At 45.3% G+C, this 24551-nt stretch overlaps 1 protein-coding gene across 2 annotated transcripts in view; it reads left to right on the forward strand.

Annotated features, from left to right (window-relative positions):
• Positions 1–24551, forward strand: part of snu (ABC-type transporter snustorr) — a 54843-nt gene that overhangs the window by 6599 nt on the left and 23693 nt on the right. Inside the window, exon 1 of one of the 2 annotated variants that reach the window (XM_050174748.2) lies at positions 18429–18742. The exons of the other annotated variant lie outside the window; for it this stretch is intronic. Within the exon in view, the coding sequence (XP_050030705.1) occupies positions 18704–18742 (39 nt within the window). The 5' untranslated portion in view covers positions 18429–18703. Of the gene's footprint in view, positions 1–18428; positions 18743–24551 lie in introns of those variants that run through there. 2 annotated transcript variants of the gene reach the window in all.

The raw sequence follows: 24551 nt of genomic DNA on the forward strand, positions 1-24551 counted from the left end.
AACTGGAACGAATTCAAAAACGCGCCACCCGGTTCGTTACTGCCAACTATGATTTCACTCAGAGCTCATCACAAATACGTGTTAACTTGGGATGGCCACTTCTCGAGAACCGACGGAAATATTTACGACTTAAACATTTCTTCAATATTTACACAGGCAAGACTGGTTTGTGCAGGGACACATACATGAAGAACCCAAGTTAGCTGAAGCATGTCACCCAGAACAGATCATCTGCTAAAAGTAGAAATGCCGTGTCAATCTATATAAGCATTCCTTCTTTCCAAAAACTGTACATGACTGAAATAAACTGCCGCTTGAAATTGTCACAGCAACGCCATCTGTCTGAAAACTTGTTGTCGAGACATTTGTATATTTAGTTCAAAAATCTGTTTTGCTTCAGACAGAATAGGACATTAACCTAACCTTTCCTGTCCACTGCTTTTATTAACCTCAAGTGTAATAGTGCCCTAATTGTTTTTTTATATTATTATTACTATTAATATTATTGTGTTGTATTATGTACTACACTGCATTTATATTGTATTTCATAATAACCTTAGTTGTAATGTTGTATTAAGTACTGTATTTTCAGTATTAATATTGTGTTGTATTATGTAATAGATGTATCCTTTTGTGCCATTAATCATCTGTATTTGAACATATATACAATATTCCTTCCCCTTACTCTAATGCCCAACATTGGACGCTGTAGGTATGTAAGGAAATAAATAAAATAAATAAATTGACGAACTCGATTCTTAGCCAATTACCCATAGTGGGTACGTGCCGGTATACTCCAAGGAACTGCATCTAGACACTTCGCTATATGAGAGGCGCCGCAGTGGCGGGTTCCAGATTAATTTTGGCCACCTGGGGTTCATTAAAGGGCCGCTCACCAGATCTCGCCATTCTGAGCTGACAAGCGCAGTGCATACAATGAGCGCTAACGATCGTGTCTGTTAAGTATTACATCCCTACGCGCCGCGGAAGGAGCTCAAATTTCAAATCAAACTCCGCTTGCTGTCCTCCTCGCGGACGCAGCGCTCCCAGCCGGGGAATCGACGCATATTGCGTAAGTGCGCCTACGTACACGTCAGTGCTGTGACGTCGCTCATAGTGACACGTGACTTCGAGATTTATTCAGGACAACATCAGTGATTTGTTTAATCTGTTGCTTCAATAGAGGAATTAAAGTTTAGAGAAATAAAAAATTGCTTTCTCCCGTAATCGAGAGTAGATGAAAGCATGAAATCGCAACAGGCTAAGTAGAACATACAATTATAGACTTCAATCGCAATAAACAGTTTTGCCTCCACTGGTTGAACAAAGCTTCGAAAGATGGCACCGCCAGAGCCCCGGTTCACATCTACGTCGCCGATATAACGATATTCCGCAAACGCTAATACGTGCAAGGGAAGGCTGACAGTTTCTATTAACCAATGACGCCACTTCCTTCCGTCTGAGAAAACATCGGTGTGAACGAATGAGTCACTCGGCAAGCGGATGCTGGCGTGCATCCCCTGTTTAACCAAACGTCACTTAGTCTGTGTAAGAAGTGGCCGGCGAAGGTATTTGAGCTGTACGTACAGGAAAAGAAGAGACTCGGAAGGTTTACCGATGCTGTGTATTCTACGGAGCCATGCGAGGACTGTATTGAACAAACAGACGCATCGGGAAGCAGGAAAGAGACATCAGCTAATGTCCTCGCTGTGGCGTACGAGCGCTGCAAGGGCAATAGATGTAAAAAAAAGAAAAACCAGGAGTGTACATGCATTCCTTAGGCGGGCTGCAGGTCATACGGCGAATGGCTCTATAGGAGACCGACAGCTGGGAATCATTCAATTTTATTTCGCATTTTCGTGAGGGCGCTGCGAGCGTTATCAAAAAGCCAGAGGTAGCGTTAGATTGACCGTATCCACAACCCCTTTTACTGTCACTGTCAGCAGCAGTTAATCACAATTTAATGGCAGTCGAGTGGAGGCCATAGGGTAATACAAAAACAAAAGCCAAATGACTACGCTAGAATCTATACATCTTGCATATCATAGGGGACAATAAAAATTTCCTGCCATAATATAGAAGGCGACAATGAGAGAAGAAAAAAAATGGTTAAATTTTGGGGTTTTACGTGCCACAACCGCGACATGATAATGAGACACACCTCAGTGGAGGACTCAAGGAATCTGAACCGTGCACCTGGGGTTATATAACGCGCACCTAAATCTAAGTACACGGGTGTTTTCGCATTTCGCCCCCATCAAAATGCGGCCGCCGTGGCCGGGATCCAGGAGGAAAAAGAAGCAAGCGACAGTGCTAGGAATGTACAAGCTGTACGTCGAAGTATACTAAAAAGCATTACTGAAGAAAGGGAAATTAAAGTAACAAGCGGGAGACAAAAATGAGTAACACATGTAACAAAATATACGTTTTACGTTAGGAATACCTGGGTCAATAAAAGAACGATGTCAGAAGAACACAGAATGATAGGTCATACCTTTTTTTTTTGCATGCTTCTTTTTTATAGCTTAGCAGTGTTTGACATAACGAAATTATCCTGTCTATATTGCGTAGCTTGTGCAACGCGGTGACCGGGATGGTTACGAAAATTGTCTGACGCGTTTCTATTTTTTTTTTTTTTACGGTTAAGCTTTCTTATACCTCTGTCACACGAGCGCGCAAAAACTCTTTTACGCAAGCAGTCTTTCACCGAGTCGAAAGACTTGCTATTGAAGAGGTGTGGCGCGGCAGACACACGGCACCGACGATCTCTTTTCAGTTTTTCCTTCTGGACGCGCTTTATGGAAAGCGTGGCGCTAGCGTTCGAAACAAGATCGGCCAAAATAAACTGATGTATCTCGAAATATAAAGTGAAAGCTTATGTTATTACACTGTTTTCAAATAAATTTAATAACACCAGATTAAGAGACGGTAATGTAAAGATTTATTGTAGTAGTTTAGAGAGCGTTCGACCTGCTTTCGAGACCCGTTCGACCTGCTCACGAGGGTGCAGATGAAAATGAGCATTACTGGTTTTACTACACGTTCAGTGAGACACAAGATTACTTATTACGATGAGCCAAGGCGACAGAAAAATGCGCACTTGCCTAGTTCTTCTTTTTTTAATTTGGAGGACGCTTAAGGTTCCACTCTTAAACGCTTTCGCCTTTAAGAGTGGAACGTGATAGCGTTCAATACCCTTACTGCTGTTCATGCTTCCCGGCAACTGCAGCTTATGTAAACGTCACGTTTACCGGAAAACGCTGGCTGCGAACGCTATGCACGAAGGCGAGCTTTCTGGTATAAACGTGGCCTCTTGCGTGGGTCGATCTCCTGTTATTGTTTCGCACTTTAATATTTCAGTCTGAGAAGAGCTAACGTAAACAACATGCGCTGTCAGTGTTTCTTTTTTTTTTTTGTTACATTTGTTTCTGGGCTGCCGTTATCAAAATTCCGAGGAATGACGTTGTAAAGAATGAAAGACAAGGTATGAGCAACTTTGGTGGTAGAGAAGTGATTGGGTATGCGTGGTTCGGAAGTTGATTTGAATCTTCTTGGTCGACGCGACGCGACGCCCAACGCCGGACACGGGACGCCGAATTTCCTGCGTCACGGGCTCCTTAACGCTATCGAGTTAATATATGATAACTGCTGGCGTCCACTGGTTGCGAGACTACTTCTTTTTGGCCGTAAAAGAGATCGACGAACTCCGCTTCCAGAAAAGACCGCTTGTTAAAAAGAGATCGCTCCGTGTCGTGTGTATGCGAGCAAAACTCTTTTTCGGGACAAGTCTTTTTACTCAAAGGACTTTCGAGTGCCCGTGCGACAGGGGTATTAGCGAATTCTCTCCGACCTTGTCGACTCTAACTGCTGCTGCGATCTTGCCGAATAGCTTGCGTACAGAAAATAAAGGAAATACGTGCCCGATGGTGAGATCAAACCTTGATCTCTTAGCACAAGAGCTCGATGCTCTAACTAGCAGGCCACTATCGTTCTTTATTGTTGACCATTAAGCCGCAAACACATACGCACTTCTCTCGTGTCAATGCCAAGTACAGATATTTGAGACGATTGGCGTGTGCGTACTTCACATCACGTAGCACGTGACTGCATGTATGTTTCCATTGGGCCACAAGCGTCCTAATGAAACAGACGAATAATAGCAAAACCTTACCACTGCCTTTCGCATAGCAGTTTTCACTGCGTATACTTCTCCTCGTCGTACTTCCCTCGACAAACACAAAATATCACCTTCGTTCTCGTGACGTCACTCCGTCAACGTCTCAGAGTGTTCACTCGAGTGAACTGCCGCTGAGTGACGGCATTCCGGCATGTGAACAATGTAGTCTATAACCATGAACATTGCATGGCATAAAAGTTGTGACATGTGAGGTGCATAAACATTAGCATTGCACGAGGTTACACGTTGTATTTGATGACAAAAAAGACAATCGGACGCATCGCATTTGGATTTTTAAACATTAGCTAAACGATTCAGGAAAGCTTCTTTTTTCACATAAATTGCGAAATGTGTGTTGGGTCTGCATAATCTGTTGCTATTTAGTTTTCATTGCTTTACTGCTTCGTTCCCACGACACGTGCAAGCCGCTCGGCGCCGTCGCTGTTGAGCGCATCCCGTTCTGATAAACGCGCCTAAATCAAATATTTCCCATTTCATAAAGCGACACTTATTACCCGCGTCGGGTCCTAGACGGTGCACGAACACGGTCCTGAATACCTGTCAGTATTGGAGAACCCTGCTACGACCTATTCACCTCGAGTTCGAGCTGTATACGGGGCAGCACCGTTGCCGCGTTAGTGTGGATAGGTTGTCGGCGGCACGCATTGAAATGTAAACAGCGGCGCTGCTCTGCTGTCGATTTCAGCCGATTGTGTACTAAGGAAACGCGCTGACTGCCGTGAACTGAGAATGCACTGTCCTCCGCTATCGCATTTTAGCAAGAAATGTGCAGGACATTCTCATGAAAAGTGGACGAAGCGCAAGCTGTCATTGAATGGGGGACTGGAACTCAGTCACACAGTCTGCATTTCGGTGCTTCCTTATTGGTGCTCTTTGTGCGTGTTCCGCTCGTGTTAATGAGCGAGCACGAGCACGCTTCCCCAACTCCACGGCGTCTCCACAGTTGTGCCTAGTGGGCGCCGCATTGCGCACGTGACGTCGCATGCGGGCAAGCGAGCGCGCTCTCATTCGGCCTCATTGAGGGGCAGTTAGAACGCAGACGAGAGCTTGCGCGGACAAGCAATGCGCGGAAAAGAAAAAAATGAAACATTTCACCAAAGGGACTATAACGCTTTCGCATTCCCACACGTAAGTAGTCGTAATTGTCTCTGGCGAATGTTTTTCTTCCTTGTATTCGGAAATTAAATGTTTTATATTTCGTGAAAACATTTCCGTGTTGTATTGGTAATGCGAGCCACTGGTAGGCTGCCGAAATATTTATTTGAAATAAATTTCCTTCGCGTGGAAGATATGCAACTACGAGACACACTGCATGCCTGCTTTCTCGGGCAAAAGGGGAAAAATATTCGATAAAGACACTTACGGCTGCTTACGTGTGGGAATGCGAAAGCATTATACTGTTTCTAGACCTTGGAACGTCATGAACACGCTCATTCTAACTGCGCCTATAGGTAAGGCCTAATGAAAGCGCGCAAAGCTTCTTAACGAGTTTGCTTGGCCGCGAGGAGTTCATAGCTCGAAGGACCGTTCAGCGGCGCTCAATTGGGCATTAATGTTTTTTTTATACACTGATGACGTGGCGCCACTTCCCCCTATTGGCTGCGCCGTCACGTGCCCAACGACACACACGCTATGCCACACGCTTGGTCAGCCAGATGGCTGCATGCAACGTGACGTGTGCAATGACGCACGCACCAAGCACACCTTTAGTCAACTGGCGTTGGGGAAGCGTGTTCGTGTCGCACCCCGGAGACCCGGGTTCGATTTCCACCCAGACCACAATTTACCAAATTTTCTTTTCAGAGACATTAATTTTCCTTGTTTACAGAACCTCCCTAAGAAATTTCACGCCAATCCGACCTTTCTTTGACGTGTTTTTACTCTTCACGCCGTCGGCCATTTCGTCACGCCGCCGACCACGATTAATTTACGCGTAATGGGGCACTAATGCTTTCGCATTAAAAAAGGGCTCTTCCCACATCCATAGGAAGAAAGATATGCAACCATTTGAGGCTAAATATTTCCGCGTCTTCTTTCTTTTTTCTTCATTAATTGTACCTTGCGGCAAATTTTTAAAATAAATAATAATTATTATTATGCCTTACGTTTTTTTTTTTTTTCGTCATTCATCATTAGTACAGAAGGAGGTCCCGGAGTTACAAGAACTGTCAGGGGGACCTGCTATTAGTAATTTAACATTGCATGAATTAATACATTTTGGCAACATAGCAGCGACAGACATCAGAAAACGCGAAGGTAATGAAAAAATAAACAAATACAAAAGGTTGCTTACAATAATTGAAGTTCAAAACAAGCAAATGAAAACGATACAGCGTATGAATAAATAAGTATGTAGTATTTGACACGTTGTGGAACATAGGAATCACACATGTCAAAGAACACGGGGTTAATGTAACAGATAATTAGAAATAAATATATGCTTACAATACGCAAAGTACAAATGTCATATAGACTATGCGACAAAAAATTTGAAATGCCTAAGAAAGGAGAAAAAAGAAGACAAAGGAAGATATAGAATAACCAATAAATAAAGGCTGTCGATACAATAGGTAAGTACAGAACCACTGAAAACTGGGAAATAGATTTGTACACAATATATGCTTATAGTAATGAATCAGTAGCCAGTAGTGTCGTTAGTAAATATTTCTTCGTCTCTCTCCTGAATGTTAATGTTGTGCGGCAGGCTTTAATATGGGGTGGTAGATTGTTCCAGTATTTAATGGCCGTAAAAAGGGAAGTAAACATTCCATAATTAGTGTTTATTCGAGGAAGTAAAAAATTGTTGTAAGAGGAAAATCTCGTATTGTTAGTGTTGGTAAGAGCAGAGTTATTAAATGCATCTAAAATTATTTCATGATTTAGTGTGCGGTATATTAGTAAAACCAATTTGAGCTGGAGCATGTAACGTAATGGTAGTATTTTTAAGGAACAAGGTAACTAAACTAGGAGAAGCCATTATATGGGTAATTGACAAATATATAGTATTAGACTGGCCCACCATCATTTCTACGCAAGATCAGGCCGCTAGTTCAAAGACGGCTTCATATACTATTTCAAACTTGATGGGTACGAAATGCAAAAACTTTCGTGTAACATGCGTTAGGTGCACGTTAAATAATTCCATGTGGTCAAAATTAATCCGTAGTCCCCCACTGTGATCCCGCTTCATGATCCCCCGCTTCATGATCATATCTGGGTTCTGGCACGTAACACCCCAGAAAAAAATATTTCAGACATTCTGAGTTCGTAAGGGCAGAGCAACAGCGGCAGATACCGGTGATCGGAGGACGTTCATAAGCGAGGGAGCTTCAGAACATGCCGACGTTCGAGGTTCCGGCTCTTGAATTTATTAACCAACTCTGCGGCGTCCAGGTGTCACCAATCCGGTGGCAAGTTCACGGCTCTGATGCGCGATGAAGACAGGCGTGCACGGGCAACGCCTGCTAAATAGCTCAAGGAAGCATTGGCATGGGTCTCTCTCTATCCTTCTGAATTTGAACCCTATATGAATGAATCGACATTCGCCTGAGAGAGAGAGAGAGAGAGAGTCTTTATTAGAAAAACATAATTTTGCCGGCGCGTATACAACCGCTGGCATGCTACTCTGTATAGGGATGGGGAATGGGATTAAATGATTCCAGAGGAGAGTGGGGGGGAAAAGAGAATAAAAATAAATATGAAATGTGCAAGTGGACTTAATACTAATATTTACAGGTGATATGGCGGGTAAATTTATGCTTTTGTATATGAAATGTTCATTCTTTAAAGCTTTCAATTATACCAATTTCTGACAGGCATTTGAACAATAAATCCAAAACCCGCCGCTGTTTTGAAGGGCCGGGCATTGGACCTGAAGGTGGCGTGAAGCTCTAGGAAAGCCACACCAGTTCGCAAAATAAGTTTGACAGCCAAAACTCCAGTTGAGCGCTATAACGTAATGTGAAGCATTGTTGTTTGGTAGTAAAAGAGCCCTCCGAACCATGGTAATATTCTGAAGCGATAAGTACACCGCAGGTTGTGAAGATAAAATCTTTATAAAACACTACATTGTTACAATGATGTAGATCGGTACAATCATTATGGTTTAAACCATGTCCTGGTCGGTTACATCACTGGGGGTGCCATTAGTGGGTCACCGGTTAGGGCGGAGCAAGCCCAATCTGCGTAATGGCAGATGTCAATGCGCACTTGGGGAAGGACCCAGGTGCGCTATATGCCATAGCCTCCTAGAAGTTAGCAGGCTATGGCTATGCCTACAATCTGAGAACGGTTAACTCAAGCGATGAATGATTGCACATTTCTTTATTCGGCGCTCTACTAGGTCTGAAGGTCGCATTTTGAGCTGTGCGCTCCAAATAGAGCCCTATATGTCGCTGTTTGAGACGCTGGTCTGACTGCGCTGCGTTTGAGACTGGCCCACGAGAACGGTCAGATATCTGGCAGGAAAAACCGGTTTACATTTGACAAGAATGCTACGCATAAAAGGAAACTCTTCGCAGTTGAATAAAAATCCGTTCATGATTGGGGATCTAACACGGCACCAACACATTGCAAACTTCGTTCTTCCTCATCCCATTAAGAATGCCCAACCAGCACAATTACGCCCATACAGAATGTAGAAAATATCGCTCACGAGTATACCTTGCTCAGCAGCGCAGTGCAGTTACCCGTCTTCGCGTAATGTACCACTTCTGTTGTAGCAAGGGCTCAACAACTTACGCTGATGACTCGCCGCATCCGTGACTGCATACAGTGGCTCGTCAATGGCGCCTGGAAGTGCGATTGTCACACGGCACTCACGGTGCCGTCATAGAGATGGTGCCGTGCCCTCAGAAGCAACGCCCCGCAGGCCTCGCTGCTTTGTATGCGCAGCAGGCCGCTTATACGCTCCGAAGCGCGAAGCCATTCTCAAAGCGTCAACAGCTTGCAGCGAGGCGCGCGCTACAGTGCTGCTGCTTCTTATGCAAAAAGAGCATTGAACGCTCTGCGTCCCCATGCTTCTGGTTGCGTATTACTTTGCTTCGAGACCACGTTTTGGCGCAAGTGATGCCTGTACCGATAAAGAGAACACCGAAAGCGAAGCGCCCTATGCGGGACGACACTGTTTTCTCGAGTTCGGACGTGCCTGCGATCAGAATGCCCGTTACCACGCTCCGCGTAGCAAGGAGAAGCCGCTTTTTCGCATTTTGGTATATAGGGTCATCCCAACTTCGAAATAGCGCATTGGAATGCCTGTGCGCCTAGAGCCGTGACATCAAACAAGTAGGCCGACGGCCCGTATATACGGTTATGTGGGAGCGGTGGCGATCAGGCAGTGGAACTCATATAAATCACAGTGTTACGTGAGGAATGGAAACTTACCATGAACCAATGGAAACTGACCCTTGCAACGTTTAACACCCGAGCCCTCACGAGTGACGCTAACCTAGCAGGACTCTTTGAGGAGCTATCAGGCATTTTTTTGTGATATCATTGGCCTTAGTGAGGTTGGAAGAACTGGTGAGGCTTACACAGTGTTGACAAATGGCCACGTCCTCTGCAATAGAGGACTACCAGATAAGAAGCAGTTCGGAGTAAGATTCCTAATGCATTGACATTGACGAATTCTACAGCCTTAATGTGAGGGTAGCAGTAGTCGTAATAAAGCTGAATAGGAGCTATAAAATGAAGGTAGTACAAACCTACGCTCCAACCTCCAGTCACGATGATGAAGAAATATAACAGTTTTATGATGATGTTGAATTATAGCCATGCGAAAAGTGCAAGCTCAGTATACTGTAGTCATGGGTCAACTCAATTCAAAGGTGGGGGGGGGGGGGGGATAAGCAGGCTGGTGAACAAGCAATTCGCAACTACGGCGTGGCTTCTAGAAACACTCGAGGAGAGATGTTGGCAGAATTCGCGGAAAGAAATAAGCTGCGAATAATGAACACCTTCTTCGGAAAGCGTTGGAACAATAAGTGGACCTTGAAAAGTCATAATGGTGAAACAAGAAATGAAATTGATTTCATACTTTCTGCCGGTCCCAGCACACTGCAGATGTATAAGTGTTAGGTAGGGTAAAGGTGTAGTGATCATAGGTTAGTGAAGGCTAGGATTCACCTTAATTTGAACAGAGAAAGAGTAAAATTGGTCAAGAAAAAACACGCCAACCTAGACGCAGTAAAGGTAAAAGCAGACCAATTGAGGTTGGCACTTGCAAACAAATATGTAGCCTTACAACAAAGAGATGAAGATGAAGATGAAGAAGCGCTCGTGTGTCCCCCTTCACTGTGTCCTTGTCGATTGTGCGCGCTAAATATTTCACTATGAATTCTTACCAACTCGCCCAACTATCAGTTCTGCTGCAGATGAAGATGACATAGAGGCGATGAATGAAACCGTAACTAGGTTGGCTTCAGAGGCAGCAATTGAAGTGGGAGGCAAGGCACCAAGGCAACCAGCAGGCAAGCTCTCCCAAGTAACAAAGGATCTAACAAAGAAACGACAAAAAATGAGAGTGCCCAACTCAAGAGATAGGATAGTATTCGCGGAACTGTCAAAACTGATCAACAAGGCGAAAATAAGTGGTATTCGAAACTATAATGTGAGAAAGACTGAGGAAGCAGTAAAAAATGGACGCTGCCTGAAAACAGTGAGAAGGAAACTAGTCATCGGACAAACCAAAGACGTATGCACTGAAAGATAAGCAGGGTAATATCCTCAGCAATCTCGAATATATAGTAAAAGCAGCAGAATACTGACCTGTACAGTACCCAAAGTAGCCACGGTACCTCCATTCGAAGTAATAATGAACAGGTTACAGAGACTTCTTCTACAACTAGCGATGAAGTTAGAATGGCCTTGCAAGACATGAAAGAGGGAAAAGCGGTAGGAGAAGATGGACTACCAGTTGATTTAATCAATGATTGAGGAGACATAATGCTTGAAAAACTAGCGGCCCTTTACGTGAACTTTCTATCGACTTCAAGGGTCCCAGAAAACTGGAAGAATGTCAACACTATACTAATCCACAAAAAGGGAGACGTTAAAGAAGTGAAAAAATTATAGGCCCATTAGCACACTTCCAGTATTATGTAAAATATTCATCAACATAATCTCCAATAGAATAAAGGCAACGCTGGACTTTAGTCAACTAAAGAAAAGGCAGGTTTCAGGAAGGGATACCCAATAATGAATCACATCCACGTCATCAATCCGGTAATCGAAAAATCCGCAGAGTACAATCAGCCTCTCTATATGGCTTTCATAAATTACGAAAAGGCATTTGATTCAGTAGAGATACCAGCAGTCATAGAGCCATTACGTAATCAAGGAGTACAGGACGCTTACGTAAATACCTTGGAAAATATCTACAGAGGTTCTACAGCTACCTTAATTCTACACAAGAAAAGCAGGAAGATGCCTATAAAGAAAGGGGTCAGACAAGAAGACAATCTCCCCAATGATATTCACTGCGTGAATATCATTTTGAAAACACACTTGTTCTGTCACCCTAACCAAACCACACAAGCAATCTCGGAAGACTATCATCTCGCCAGGAACGCCGCACTGCGTGTATAAGCCAACCATCATTATTACTGCATGATAAAGAATTCGATTTTATTAATCGATGTTAACACGTGCCTTATATATACGCTGGTTTTGTATCTCGTCTTGACATGCGCGATGCGTCCATTGTCTATATACGTATTTTATCATACGTGCATTAAATATGAGTTGCAAGTAAACGAGCGCGTGTGGTGACTGTTTATTTCTCTACATCTCGTGTGTTTATAGCGCTCTAAGTGTTTACATGTTACCTAGCCCATCTAATGGGGATGCTCCCAAGTAGGAAACAGTGATTTTGACGTTACCGCTTTTACACGCCAGCCTTGTCAATGGAAATTTCGGGCCAGGTAGCTTGACGTCATGGATCGGAGTAAACATGCCTTGTGCTGTCTAGGTGGCGTTGCGAAATCGCGGGCCTGTCTTTCTCTCTCATTTTTTTTTCTTTTTTCGCTCGTGCGCGTGGGGTTGCGCCGGAGGTGTTTTCGGCATACAATAGACCGACAGACGGACGGAGAGACGAGTCGGCTCAAAACGCCGACAACGCCGCCTGCCGCCAAGGCTGCGAAGCGTGGCGGGCGAGCCCTGTTCCCGTCAGCGCCTAAGCGCGTGCTGTCATGTTTGGGTTCTTGATCGTAACTGAACGCTTCTGTCAGCCTTCAGCGATGTCTCGAAGCAACTGTTGCGTAGTTGGGCGCTTTAACATGCACGAAAACTCGTCAGGCACACAATTAGGTTCAAGTGCTGCTTCGCGAGCAAGAGCAACGGCGGCGGTGGATTGCGGCTGTTCGACGGAGAAGATAAGCAATCGTGCTTTGTTTACTGCAGTTTTAGAGCGATCACTGTGTTTTTATTGTTTGGCTGGATGTCGCTGCGCCTTTGCTGAGTTCTTCCACGTTTAAACTTCGATTCTACGTGCCAAAACCACGATCTGACTATGAGGCACGCCGTGGTGGGTGACTGTGGAAATTTGGACCACCTGGGGTTCTTTAACGTGCACCTAAATCTAAGTACACGGGCATTTCAGCATTTCTCCCCCATCGAAATGCGGCCGCCGTGGCCGGGATTCGATCCCGCTACTTCTTGCTTACCTACCCAACACCATACGGACTATGCAACCACGGCGGGTCGTTTAAACTTGGTCGCCTCGTCTACAGTCCAGGAGATACGATAAGCATTAGGTGGTTGTTGCTGATGAGACGCGAAGCCACCCTCTATAAAAAATAAAATGCGAAGAGAATGCGGAGCGAAGCTGTGAAGCGCTCATTGTGTTTAGACGTTTCGAACAAAGGGTTCCGTATTAAAAAGCAGGTGACGGCACCTTCAAAAAAACGTCACGCAATCACCCATGCGTTGCACGGGATCAGCTGTTGCCCTACCTATCGATGGCACTGAAATGCGAGCTGCGGCGTATAACGTTCGGTGTACGCTCGCCTCAGCTATCTGCATGTTGACTGCACAACCTGGCATATGTGAACATCAAAGGCTTTTGACAGGGCATTCAACCTCGTTTTGAATGCCTCTTAATTTCACTTCGCGATAATAGGAAACGCCTAAACTTCGAAGCCCTGATGTCTGCAACTAACGCAATTTCACTCTACCCCAGCTGTGTCATGCATTGTTGTCAGTTCTGAAACCTTCATGTTGCTGTGCTTTTTTTTTTTCTGGCTAGTGGTGGTAGCGAGTGCTTGTTCGCTTTTTCTTCTTTTGCATGAAATGGTTCAATATACGTTCATGTTGCTTCACTGTAATTGTCTCTGCTTTGAAAATGATTTCAATGTAGTACGTGGTCCAAGAGAATTATTTATTGTCGTGCTTTGTATTTGCTTTCAAACTGTTCATATTGTGCCAACGTACGCTGCATTGGCTATTCAGACTCGGGGCACTACAACAGGCGATACAACATGCTGTTTTGTGAAGGCGTAAGCCTTCACTGGCTCATGAGTGTCCGGGCGCAGTCCGTGGTGGACGCAGTAAAGCGGTGATCACCGGCGAGGGGAGAAAGGAGAGGAGGCGCCATGCCAGTATAGCGCTGTGCGTGTAGGTGCGTGGGAGAGCGCGGACATGCGCGTGGGGGTGCGCGCATATCGACGACAAACCTTGCAGCCATATAGCTGCGATTGCATCCCATGCTCGCGGCCACGGCGGCGTCCGTTCGCAGAACAGTTCAGACAACAGCAGCCTAGGCAGTCATAGACAGGATTTCGCCTATCGCAGTTTAGCTCAGCAAAGTGCCCATAGATTTTTCTGCATTTGGGTGCGAGGGTCATAATAGTAAAAATGATGATGACACGAAGAAATAGCATAAAATATAAAAGCAATATGCTCTTGACTGACCAGTGAGGCAAATTTCCAGCTATGGCGTCTTCCGATATCTCACTCGCGTGCTCCCCTGAAATCATCAAAACACTCTGCCTGTTTAACGATGGAACATGTGAAATTCATGCTGTGCAGACAATGGTAAAACGCAAGCATAAAAACAATCAACCCTTAATTATTACCGGAGTCCTATATGTGCTATTTTTCTCAAGCTCTTCGTGCTGGTTTGCAAGCTCTACCATCGATGGCTTCTCACGTCGCCGCAGCCGTACAAATCATTCGCACGCGCGACGGCGCTCCCTCAACCTACAAAAAAAATAAAAAAATAAACACGGCATGTAAACGAAGCAAGTGTGTGCATAAAGAACGTTGGTTCACGGGCCAACAAATGAAATCATTAGCGGCCGGGGCGTTGTAATGAAAACGGCATACTGGCGATGAGCTCCACTGCGTATAGGCAAGCTTGTTGATGCTCATCTGCGGCAGACACTTGGCGCGTAAAGAGACAATGTCGTCCCAGACAGTCGTGAAGTAGGACACATGTCCACTATTGTACAGTGCGATTTCCTTGCGCACACGGACACCGCAGAACTAACTATTTGGGAAGCAGGCGTCTCTGGCACGAGGCCAGTCTGCAGTTCAAACGGCCGCCGCTACGCGGTGGCCGTTGGCGTATACAGCGTCGCCGTAAAATGCAGGGCAGGCTATTCCTGCCAATGTATGCCCCATCTGCCACCCATCCTTCCCCACTCCTGCGAAGTAGTTCGTTTACCTTGAGGAAATTGTAATTAACACGAGAAAACATACGCATACAAGGAGCGGAAAGAATAGCACAATTTCTGTCTGTCTGTTCCGCTAGTGCCCGCATGCGCATTGGCAATAGTAGAACCGCACTGATGTGACTAATGTAACTTTTCGAGGCAGCAGTAGCATATGTCCTTTCGAAGCACGAAATACACGCGGATAATGAGTGGCTGCCAATGAGGACAGTCGATTCCCAGCGGCCCCACTCGTTGCTGCCATTGCAGGATGTTTCTTGACAATTTCTTATCGGATAATGCAGTAGATCGTGAACGTTTTGTCTACAAAGCTCTGACTTTGCACAAATCCCATTGAGTCCACTTCTTTGTATGACCTTTTTGATTTAGAGTGTGTCGCTTTCAATCTTCGCAGAAACATCTGGCTAGAAACTGATTATCAGCTCTATATTTCACTTTCCCAAGCAAACATTTGTTTCTTTTGACGTCTAACTAGCTGATTTGTACAAAAAAGAAAACACTGACTATACAGAGGGGCTCGCCGTATCGGCATAGTAAAGTGGGAGATATGCTGTACTTGCCGGCGAAGGTCAGTCACAGAGTCAAATGGGTAGTGAGTCTGGGAGAACTGAATCACTTTGGAAATGAAGGGTGACAAAGCAACGACTCTGACGTGCTTTAAAAGAAAGCTTTAGATTTTTCAGTCACTGCTTACTGATACCAACATGCCGTCGGCTCAAGTGCTGCTCATTTTTTGCCAACCACAGAACTTATATGGCAGTGAAATTTGATGAATTTCGCTGCAATATCGAAATTGCAGACAAACCTGAATCCATGCGCCGCAATTATTTAGATAAGGCGAATAGTTATCATGATTTTGGGTTGCACTTAATAGAGCAGAGTCATAAAAATCATATCCGCTTAGATTAAAACTAGTTCATAGTTGACTCTTAAATTGCCCATCTGATGACGGTGATGGTGAATACTTTATTGACAAAGAATGGATCATAAGAAAACTTCGTCTTCTGGCCTTCTCGGGAAAAATTCTTAGCATGCAGTGCGCATGCTTGCTTTGTGAACTTTACCAGCAATATCAAAAATTATCATCCCAATTAGAACACTGCGTTACGTACAGCCACGTTCACTTTCATGCTTCACTTTCATGAGAGCGTGCAATTATGTGTGTTACCATTGTTTGCTGCCACGCCTGGGGGGGGGGGGGGGGTGAAGTAGGGGGGACGTAGGGACATGGACCCTAGAGCAATACTGTATTGCTCTATTGCCTCAGAAACAAAATTTTAGATAATAATTTGAGAAGCGTTGTTTCAGACAGATGCCGTCGTCTAAAACACACTGAAGAACGTCCAAGCACAATAGAGGGAGAACACGTCTGTTTTTTTTTTTTTTTTTAGTTTAGGTGATTGTGCTGAAAGGGCCCTCAGTACAGAGCCTAGATTAGCAGTACAGCACTGATAAATGCCGTGGGGTCTACTGTTGGTTCGCAGATAATTAGGTACTGTGATGAATTTATGAAATTTCAGACAAAACTTGGAATTAGTCAGCGCAAGACTTGAGTAATTTGAGATCGCTGGAAGAGGAATTCGTCCGGCAGTGGACATAGAAATATGACGATGTTGTTGTTGATGATGATGAAGACTGACCGTCGATTTACGGCGCTGGTGCCTTCTGTCAGCCACATTAGGTTTAAGGAAAAGGTATGTGGCGGCGGGCAGGGGAGGTGGTCCGCAGAGCCAGACAATACGGTATGTTTATCAGAACTTGTTGCTGGGCTACTTGGTTGGCACTCGGCTAAGTGCAGGGAACTTGCAAGGACAAAGAAGAAGAAAGCCGAAACACAGCAAAGCACTATTGCGTATGTGACAGTGGGACGCAACTGACGCACTTACGTCTGAGTGTGACACGTTATTCTGTTGTCCCGAACGTTTATAAATCATAATCATCATCAGCATATTTTTATGTCCACTGCAGGACGTAGGCTTATTCCTGTCTAGAGCTAGCTGATTCCAACAACTGTCGCCTGCACATTTCCTAATTTTATCGTTCTACCTTATTTTCTGACGTCCTCAACTACGCTGCCCCTTCCCTTCTATATGTGTATATATATATATATATATATATATATATATATATATATATATATATATATATATATATATATATATATATATATATATATATATATATGTATGTATGTATATACGGTCGCTATGTGGCGGTCGCCACTTAAGGCTTAATTTAGCGGGAGCTGGAATGACGTATCGTCAGACAGCTCACTTTTGGGAGAACTTGTAATACATACGTCAATTTCATTGTATTTTTTTTTCATTTACATTCAGCAGACTGCGTTCTCACTTCTTTAGGAAATCGGTTCAACATAAACCCCGAATAGAACTATTCGTTTTGTTTGGTCGACGCGAACGTCATTACCTGCATATTGCGCCCGTCTTCAAAGAAGTCAGTGCCACCTAGTTTTACGTTTCATTTATTAGCACGAACAGACCCACCTTACTACGCTCACAGTACATGCGCACTTTTCCTGCCTTCGTCATGGTGCCGATAGCTCTTCTATTCTGCTCACAAGGCAACTTTGAGTTGAGTGCCTAGGTATGCTGTTATGGGGGTTATGCTAGTGGACTACATGTAAAAGTGCAGATGTTTCAACGGTGTGGATGGGTATCTTCGTACTGACCCGAATTATTTAGTCCTCGCAAACACTTTTAATATTCGCACCTTCAACTTCGTGCCAAAGCTTAATCAGATCGGTCACGGTTCAAGACCTTGCTTAAAATGCTACTGGAGCATGTCAAACGAACTGGCAGTAAAATATTAATAATAATAATAATAATAATAATAATAGTAATAATAACGGAGGGGGTAGCGTCAGGCACGTGCGGCGCACTTCTCTTTCCTTTTTCTTTTATTATTTTTCTACCGCGATTATTTGTCTCTTGTCAGTTCCATCTTTGCAAAGCGCTAAACCGCCTGAGTCAGCAGGCGCTCAAGCCAAACCAAAGAGGGAACGACCGATTATACGCTTGTCATCGACTGAAACATATGAAGGAAGGAAAAGACCGAGCTTGCTGATATTATCTGTGACGTATAGCTAGAACTCCCACATGTCAGAGACGTCATTTCCGCCACATTTCTTTGTTCACCTCTCCCGATATGGTTTTTGTTGTTGAATTGCACGAGATGTTCAACAAGCGCGAAAACGAGGCCTGGTTGAGTCAGAAGACTTCAAAATCTACAGCGTTTGATGTGAAGCACACGGAACTAAGGAGGACCGCGTCTCTATGTTGTCTTCTCTTTGTCCGGTTCGCCTAGAGTATTGCTGTTTCTCTCTCTCCACTTCCACGGACATTAACTGTTGTGCTAACCACCAGCCAGCGTGCTATCGCTATTCCAGACCACCCCCTCTCGAAATACCGATCCACCCCGAACAGTCGCCTTGTGGCGCTGCCTGAGCTCGGCACCATTATTCGGCTGAGTAGGCCTCATGGGTTTTCGTTATCGGGCTCCCACTCCTTAGCTTTTAAAAGAAACTCCCTCGCCCGTTAGTCTCGGGGGCAGCAGCTGCGACGGACGCGCACCCTTGACCTTCGTCAAGGCTGGAAAGGGAGAGGGAGACACGAAAGGGTGACAGGGCAAAGCCACGTGCTTTCTTTTTGTACCGCCACTTGAACGGGTCGACTTCGCGGCCGGACACCCCACCGGCCGCCCATGTTTCCTCGTTGTTCCGACTAGGACGGTCCGGCGAGAACCTCCCACCCCTAGTGCACGCCCGATGTGCCCGTAACTGACGACTGTCGGACGCCAGTGCTTTTAATCCGGAACAAACATGGCCAGCTGGACCAACGTCGTGCGCGATCCACCGCAGGTAAAGGAACTTGCGTTCTTGGATAGGCTACGTGCTCTGCACACGAAAATGAATCTGATGCAGCCGTGTCACCGGTATATTTACTGCAATGTTACTGGTCACGTTTTATGCCTTTTTTTTAATGCTTGTTCTGGCTTCGGTCAAGAGCCAGCTTTGACGAGTGCTTGTTTTTCTGAATGTTATGAATTTGCCAGGGCTGCGCATGTTTCGTAAATAAGAATTGGCCTGCTGGCTTTCTGAAGTTGGGGGCTACAGGAACTAATGGCGCCTCAAGCTACGCGTGCTTTTTCACCCACCGTAACCAGGCGCGACGGCAATTCTTCTTTTAGTAGTAAATGGTTACCAACAATGCGCCTGCACTTGTCATAGACGGCAAGATGCTTGCAAAAGGCACGAGAGTAATGAACCTACTGCGTCTAGGCGTGTTGACAAGCAAAAATTAAAAAACAATCCAGCCGTGCGTTGCACGTGCACAAGCTTACGCCGCAGTAATTCACCAACTCTATGACGTTTTATGCTTACTTGTCGCAATTCAATTGGCATATCCTGGAGCAATTTTTTTTTCGATTCGTAGCTTAGAAACGGTGGCAGTGTTTAGCCGACAGTGCGCAGTTTACGCTTGGGGGCAGGCGACATGTCTTTCGTGGCGAACGCGTATGTATGGCTGCCGGGACCTGGATAGCATTGGTGTAAAACTTAGGGAAGGCATTTGGCGCGTTCGTGTCATTAGCGGCGCCTGTGCAGTAACTTTTTGTTCTAAACCAAATAATGTCGTTAAGCTTGAGTATTCTGGCCATGATACTGCGATGAGAGCCAACGGCTGTTCCTTACCTGAGGCTTCGTTCTTTTTCTGCAAATACTGTCCGATTGCCTCTTGTGTGCGTGCGCTGCGTTTATCCCTGCATTTTTCTTAACTGTTTAATTGACCTGGCGCAAGAACAACTAATCTCAAGGACTTCTCGCGTATGCAGGGATTATCTGATGCGCGTGGAAAGGCAATGCGCCGCTTATTCATTCCCGTCGTGTGATTGCCGCCCGCTGCGTGTTTATCGTGAAAAGGTCAGCGGCGCTATCCTAACGATTGTCGTGTCTATTCCGGCGTGGTTTCGCACATCGACATACTCCAATCAGAGACTTCACGTGGTAATGAAAATTAGCCCTAAACGTGATAGTTTGTCGTGATGACACAGGCACACAGATTGCGTTCCATGTTTCTGTACGATTAATCATTGCGGACGACTGTGTAGCCCGACAGTTCTCTCGGTCCAACGAGGCTTGCGGTGTCGGGGGATTTGTGTCAGAGGATCGCGAGTACGCGAGCCACATGTGGCCGTGCACGTGGCCCTATTTAAGCATCATTATGCGCATTTAGGTGCCTAGAATGAAGTCCTCCACCTCCTAATATGTCATGGTCCAAGTGCAGCAATCAGCTTCCTTTGTCCGTTGTATGCTATGCACTACTTCAAAAAGGAATAAAAAAGACGTTCAGAGCATTATGTGCACGAGCTCCTCCACTGTAGCGCTCGCACAAAGCACAGGATATTTTTTTTATTCGGCTTGTCAGGATTGTGTGAGAGCACTCGATGAATATTTCTAGCTTTACTAGAAAGCTTTGTTCGCGCTAATTCAACACTCAAATGCCCAGTTCAGCAACACTAACGGTTTCACGCAATGTTCAGTCGACGCTGATTGGATGTGTTCAGGTATTCGACTTCAGGCCGGTCGCACTGGAAAATTGCAATGTGGGTCGAGCTCAATGAGCGAAAGTTATCATGACTATAGGGTGTAGGCTGGAAAAAGGTCAGAGGGACATGCCAGTGTGTCCCTCGGTAATGAGTCACTTGTCATGGTAATGACAAGTGATTTGTCGAACCTATGGCACCGAGATAGGCATTTAGCTATCCTTGACTTTAGCGATAGCAAGCCCTGTGTGTGGGGGTTGTTTCGATAAGGGCAAAATGGGGTCGAGTTAAGATTGTAGTAAATATTCTATGAAGGCGATTTCGATTGCTTTGATCTATCGCCCCCAGCGATGAAGCACGAACCATCGCGCAGGCGCACTTGGCCTACGGCATCTTGACGTGATTCAACTGCGGCGTCAGACGCGTGCGCCAGAATGTGTGGTAAAGCAGAGGGTTCTTTCAACGCAAAAGCGTTGAGGATCCCGTTAAGGAGCCCACCAAAATTGCTCATACCTTGTTTTTCATTCTTTACAAAGGTATTCCTCGGAATTTTGAAAAAGGCAGCCCACAAACAAATGTAATGAAAAAAAAAGAAAACACCGACAGCGCATGTCCTTTGTTAACTCTTCTCAGACTGAAACATTAAAAGTGCGAAACAATAACAGGAAATCGACCCACGCAAGAGGTCGCGTTTCTACCGGAAAGCTCGCCTCCGTGCATAGCGGTCGGAGCCGGTCCGGTAAACGTTACGGTTACATTTGCAGTTGCTGGGAAGCATGAAAAGCAGTAAGAGGTCCTTGAACGCTATCGCGTTCCACTCCTAAAGGCGAAGCCTAATTAAGCGCCCTCCTAATGTTTTTTCATCTTTTTTTTTCGATGAATGGCTCGATTTAAAACGCTGGGTGGACAGTGGCGGTACCATATTTTCAACCTTCACCGCATTCAATGTGATTTTAATTATTAGGTTAAGCTATGCTTGTTATTCTAATGCACATAGAAGCCGTACTGTGAATGTGTTCTTATCGTACATTGGAAACGTACCTGAATACGTTTCTCAAGAACTTATTTGTTTAGTTGGAGCTTGCTAGAGGACAATTTTGCTTTGGCGTCAGAGAGAAACTAAGAGGTTAACCTCCCTACCTCTCGGTAGGAAGGTTAACCAAGGACGTGCCCGGTCGGCTACCCTACCCTAGGGGAGGGGAAAAAGGGAAGAACAGATGACGAGAGAAAACAAATAGTCAGACATTCACAGTCAGTCGCACAGCGGTCACAAGCGTTCATACAGTCCAGTGTGCTTCAAGAAACGCAGAAGGGCTTTTGTGGCCTTTTTCATGAAAGAATGCATAGGCCATGATCAGAAAATGGCAACTACAAAGACCCAAATATGACTGTGAATAAAGTTAATCACATTTTCCAATAATCAAAGAGCCAACCTCCTCGAATCACAATCTATGCTTAAACAGCTGTCGAAGTTCACCTCATAGTCGTATATAGAATACTTAAAGTTCCGCTCAATGTATTCATCTCCTCTGTACCGCATGCTTCTGTTTACATTACAGTGCGTCAGCAGATGACTTGTATATACCGCGTGGTCGGAAGCCCTGCACGACTATCCTACAAAGAAAAGCTCTTGTCGGCAGGCTCCGTTCTGCATTTATGAAAAAATATACATGTGTAGATTCATATGTTGGAATCTACGTCAAGCGAAGCTTTATAGATTCCAACATTTCTTTTTTTTTTTTTTTCGTCGGTTTCATGCACTCCAGGTGCTCGAGACCGACGTTCACTGAGACGTCGCGACAGAGGCATTCGTCGTGCCAGCGCTGTGATAAGCCTGGTATCTGCTGCTGCGCTGCGACGCGCCATGTCGCCTCCGCGTGGTGTTAGAACATGCGAGCAGCTCGAGTGCAACGCTAGGCCTTGCTGTCGCTTTCAATGCTTCGCCTTCGCGCGATACTTCCGAACGTTTAAATATCACGCAGAACAGAGGTGCGCTTACTCGCTTTACTTGGTTCGTCAGCACAGTGTTTCTAAAGCCCGGTTTTCTGGGTACTAGCCGCAGCCACGCTAAAACCCGGAAGCGTAAGCAAAAGAAACATTCGCTTTAAACTGAAAGGTCACTGCTCCGCCCGCACCCCTGCCCCCGACGTGGCATCGAGGGCCTCGTGGAAGGTTGTGATGAGGGCGGGGAGAGTTCTTTATTGAAAACATGTGAGGAGCTACGTTATTTTGAATGACAGCTTGGACAGTAAATTTTGGGAAAGAGTGGCTCCCCGGGAAAGAAATGAAAGGAAACAGTTCCTGGAGCAAGACTGCTGCGCAGCCAACCTGCGTAGGTTTCGTCCTCCTCACTAGATTTTGGGATTCCGTTGCACTGCGGCGTGCCGTTTAAGCTACAGCTTATTGTCTGCAGACGTTATCTGAGGTAAGGTGACGGAATGGAAGTGCCGGCACAAAGGCGCTGGTCAGCGTCACGTCGCTGGAATCGGGCTGAGCTCACTTCTAAGAAAACTCGCAAAATGGGTTCCGTCAGAGACCAAGCAATGCCACACGTGGCGTTCCTTCCATCTACCTTTGAACTTGCATCTGTACGCGTGACCTCCAAAGCAGGCAGGACCAAGTAACGTACTGGGCAAAATGCAAAGCCAGAAGGATATAGAATGAGGATAGGGCATAGCGCGGACTGCTAACTTCTGCTGCAAGAGTAAAGTCATGATCCCATGCGCCACTTGGAAGTGCGAAAAACCAAATGATCATTCTGCCACTATACTCGAACTCGAGATGCGCACTTTTCCTTAATTTATGAAAAAGTGGATAGGACAGGGGTAAATTCATGACACGCCTACAAGGAAAAGTCAACGGCGATTTATCGGTAAATGCGAGAGAAATGCGTAAGCATGACCTCGCACTGAAGTTGAAGTCGCGGATCCACAATTTAAACCGCGCGTGTGTATGTGCGACAAACCGATCGAACATCATTGCTTTTGTTTTTGAAAAAGTAATCCAGGTTTGTGATGCGGACTTGTTGATTAATCACATCAAGACAAATTAAAAAAGTAGAACACGATACAGTTCAATTGCAATTCTATCATGAAGCCGAACTTCAACAGCTTTCGCCGACAGCGTTATAAACAACGGTCACCCCCGAAGTCAATGGCATCGTAAAGAAAGGAAGCGCATCGCAACCAAACAGAGCAAGACTGTGACACCTCAGAGTTGCCGGCAGCGTGAACACATACGCAGGAAATGTAGCACTTTATCAGGCAGTGTTCTACCGGCGGACAAATTTTGTAACGATTTGTTCAATTCATGGATCCATGTCTTGCACAAAATAGTTGAAAGTTACTGCCTGTATCATCTTTATGGTTTCCGTGCATTCGTGTTCGTTCTTTCTATTTTACTTTTTGTATTACCGTTCAAGCTGTGTTCACGTGACGCACCGAACCACTGATTTAGTCCACCAACTACTTGCCATGCAGCGGTAGAATCGAGCCATGCTATACGCATAATACCGCCACCGACTAGCAGCTCGCGCCGCCTCATCCACTGCGGGAATCGGTGATTGACTGCATCAGCTTGACCGCTGTTATGTTAATAACGTCAGCCCGAGACAATAAACCTGTGAAGAACCAGCTATCCTGCAAGTATCATAAACTAAAGTGAACAAAAAAGGCTTTGAAAAAGATACCAATGTGATAATACATCGAGTAATTCAAGCACATGTACCATGCTAGGTTAACAGGAGGATAGCGCAAAGCAGCTGCCTGTCACATATATGAAAGTAACATTAGGCGCAGTGCAGATTGCGAATGCAATACGTGCAGTCGGTACAGAGCGAAAGAAACTAAAACGAACGTTCTGCACGGTGCAAAATAAGTGCACATGTTACTACAATTTATACATACACGTCAATAATGGCGCACTCATCAGGAGGAAGTATGAGGATGCAGGTGACCTTCGATTGACGCTATGCACTCGATGTGCTCCGAAAGCAAGACAGCGAAAGCGCAACATTGCCGGGCAGTTGCTTACAAAGTTGACAAAAGAAGAAAGACTTGAGTGGCGACCAAACAAGAGAGGAGTTGCCCCCGGGCGAGAATCGGAGCGGAAGTGCGGTTTGCGTCGTC

The sequence above is a fragment of the Dermacentor andersoni genome, chromosome 9 (assembly GCF_023375885.2).
Source record: "Dermacentor andersoni chromosome 9, qqDerAnde1_hic_scaffold, whole genome shotgun sequence".
NCBI classification, from domain to species: Eukaryota; Metazoa; Arthropoda; class Arachnida; order Ixodida; family Ixodidae; genus Dermacentor; species Dermacentor andersoni.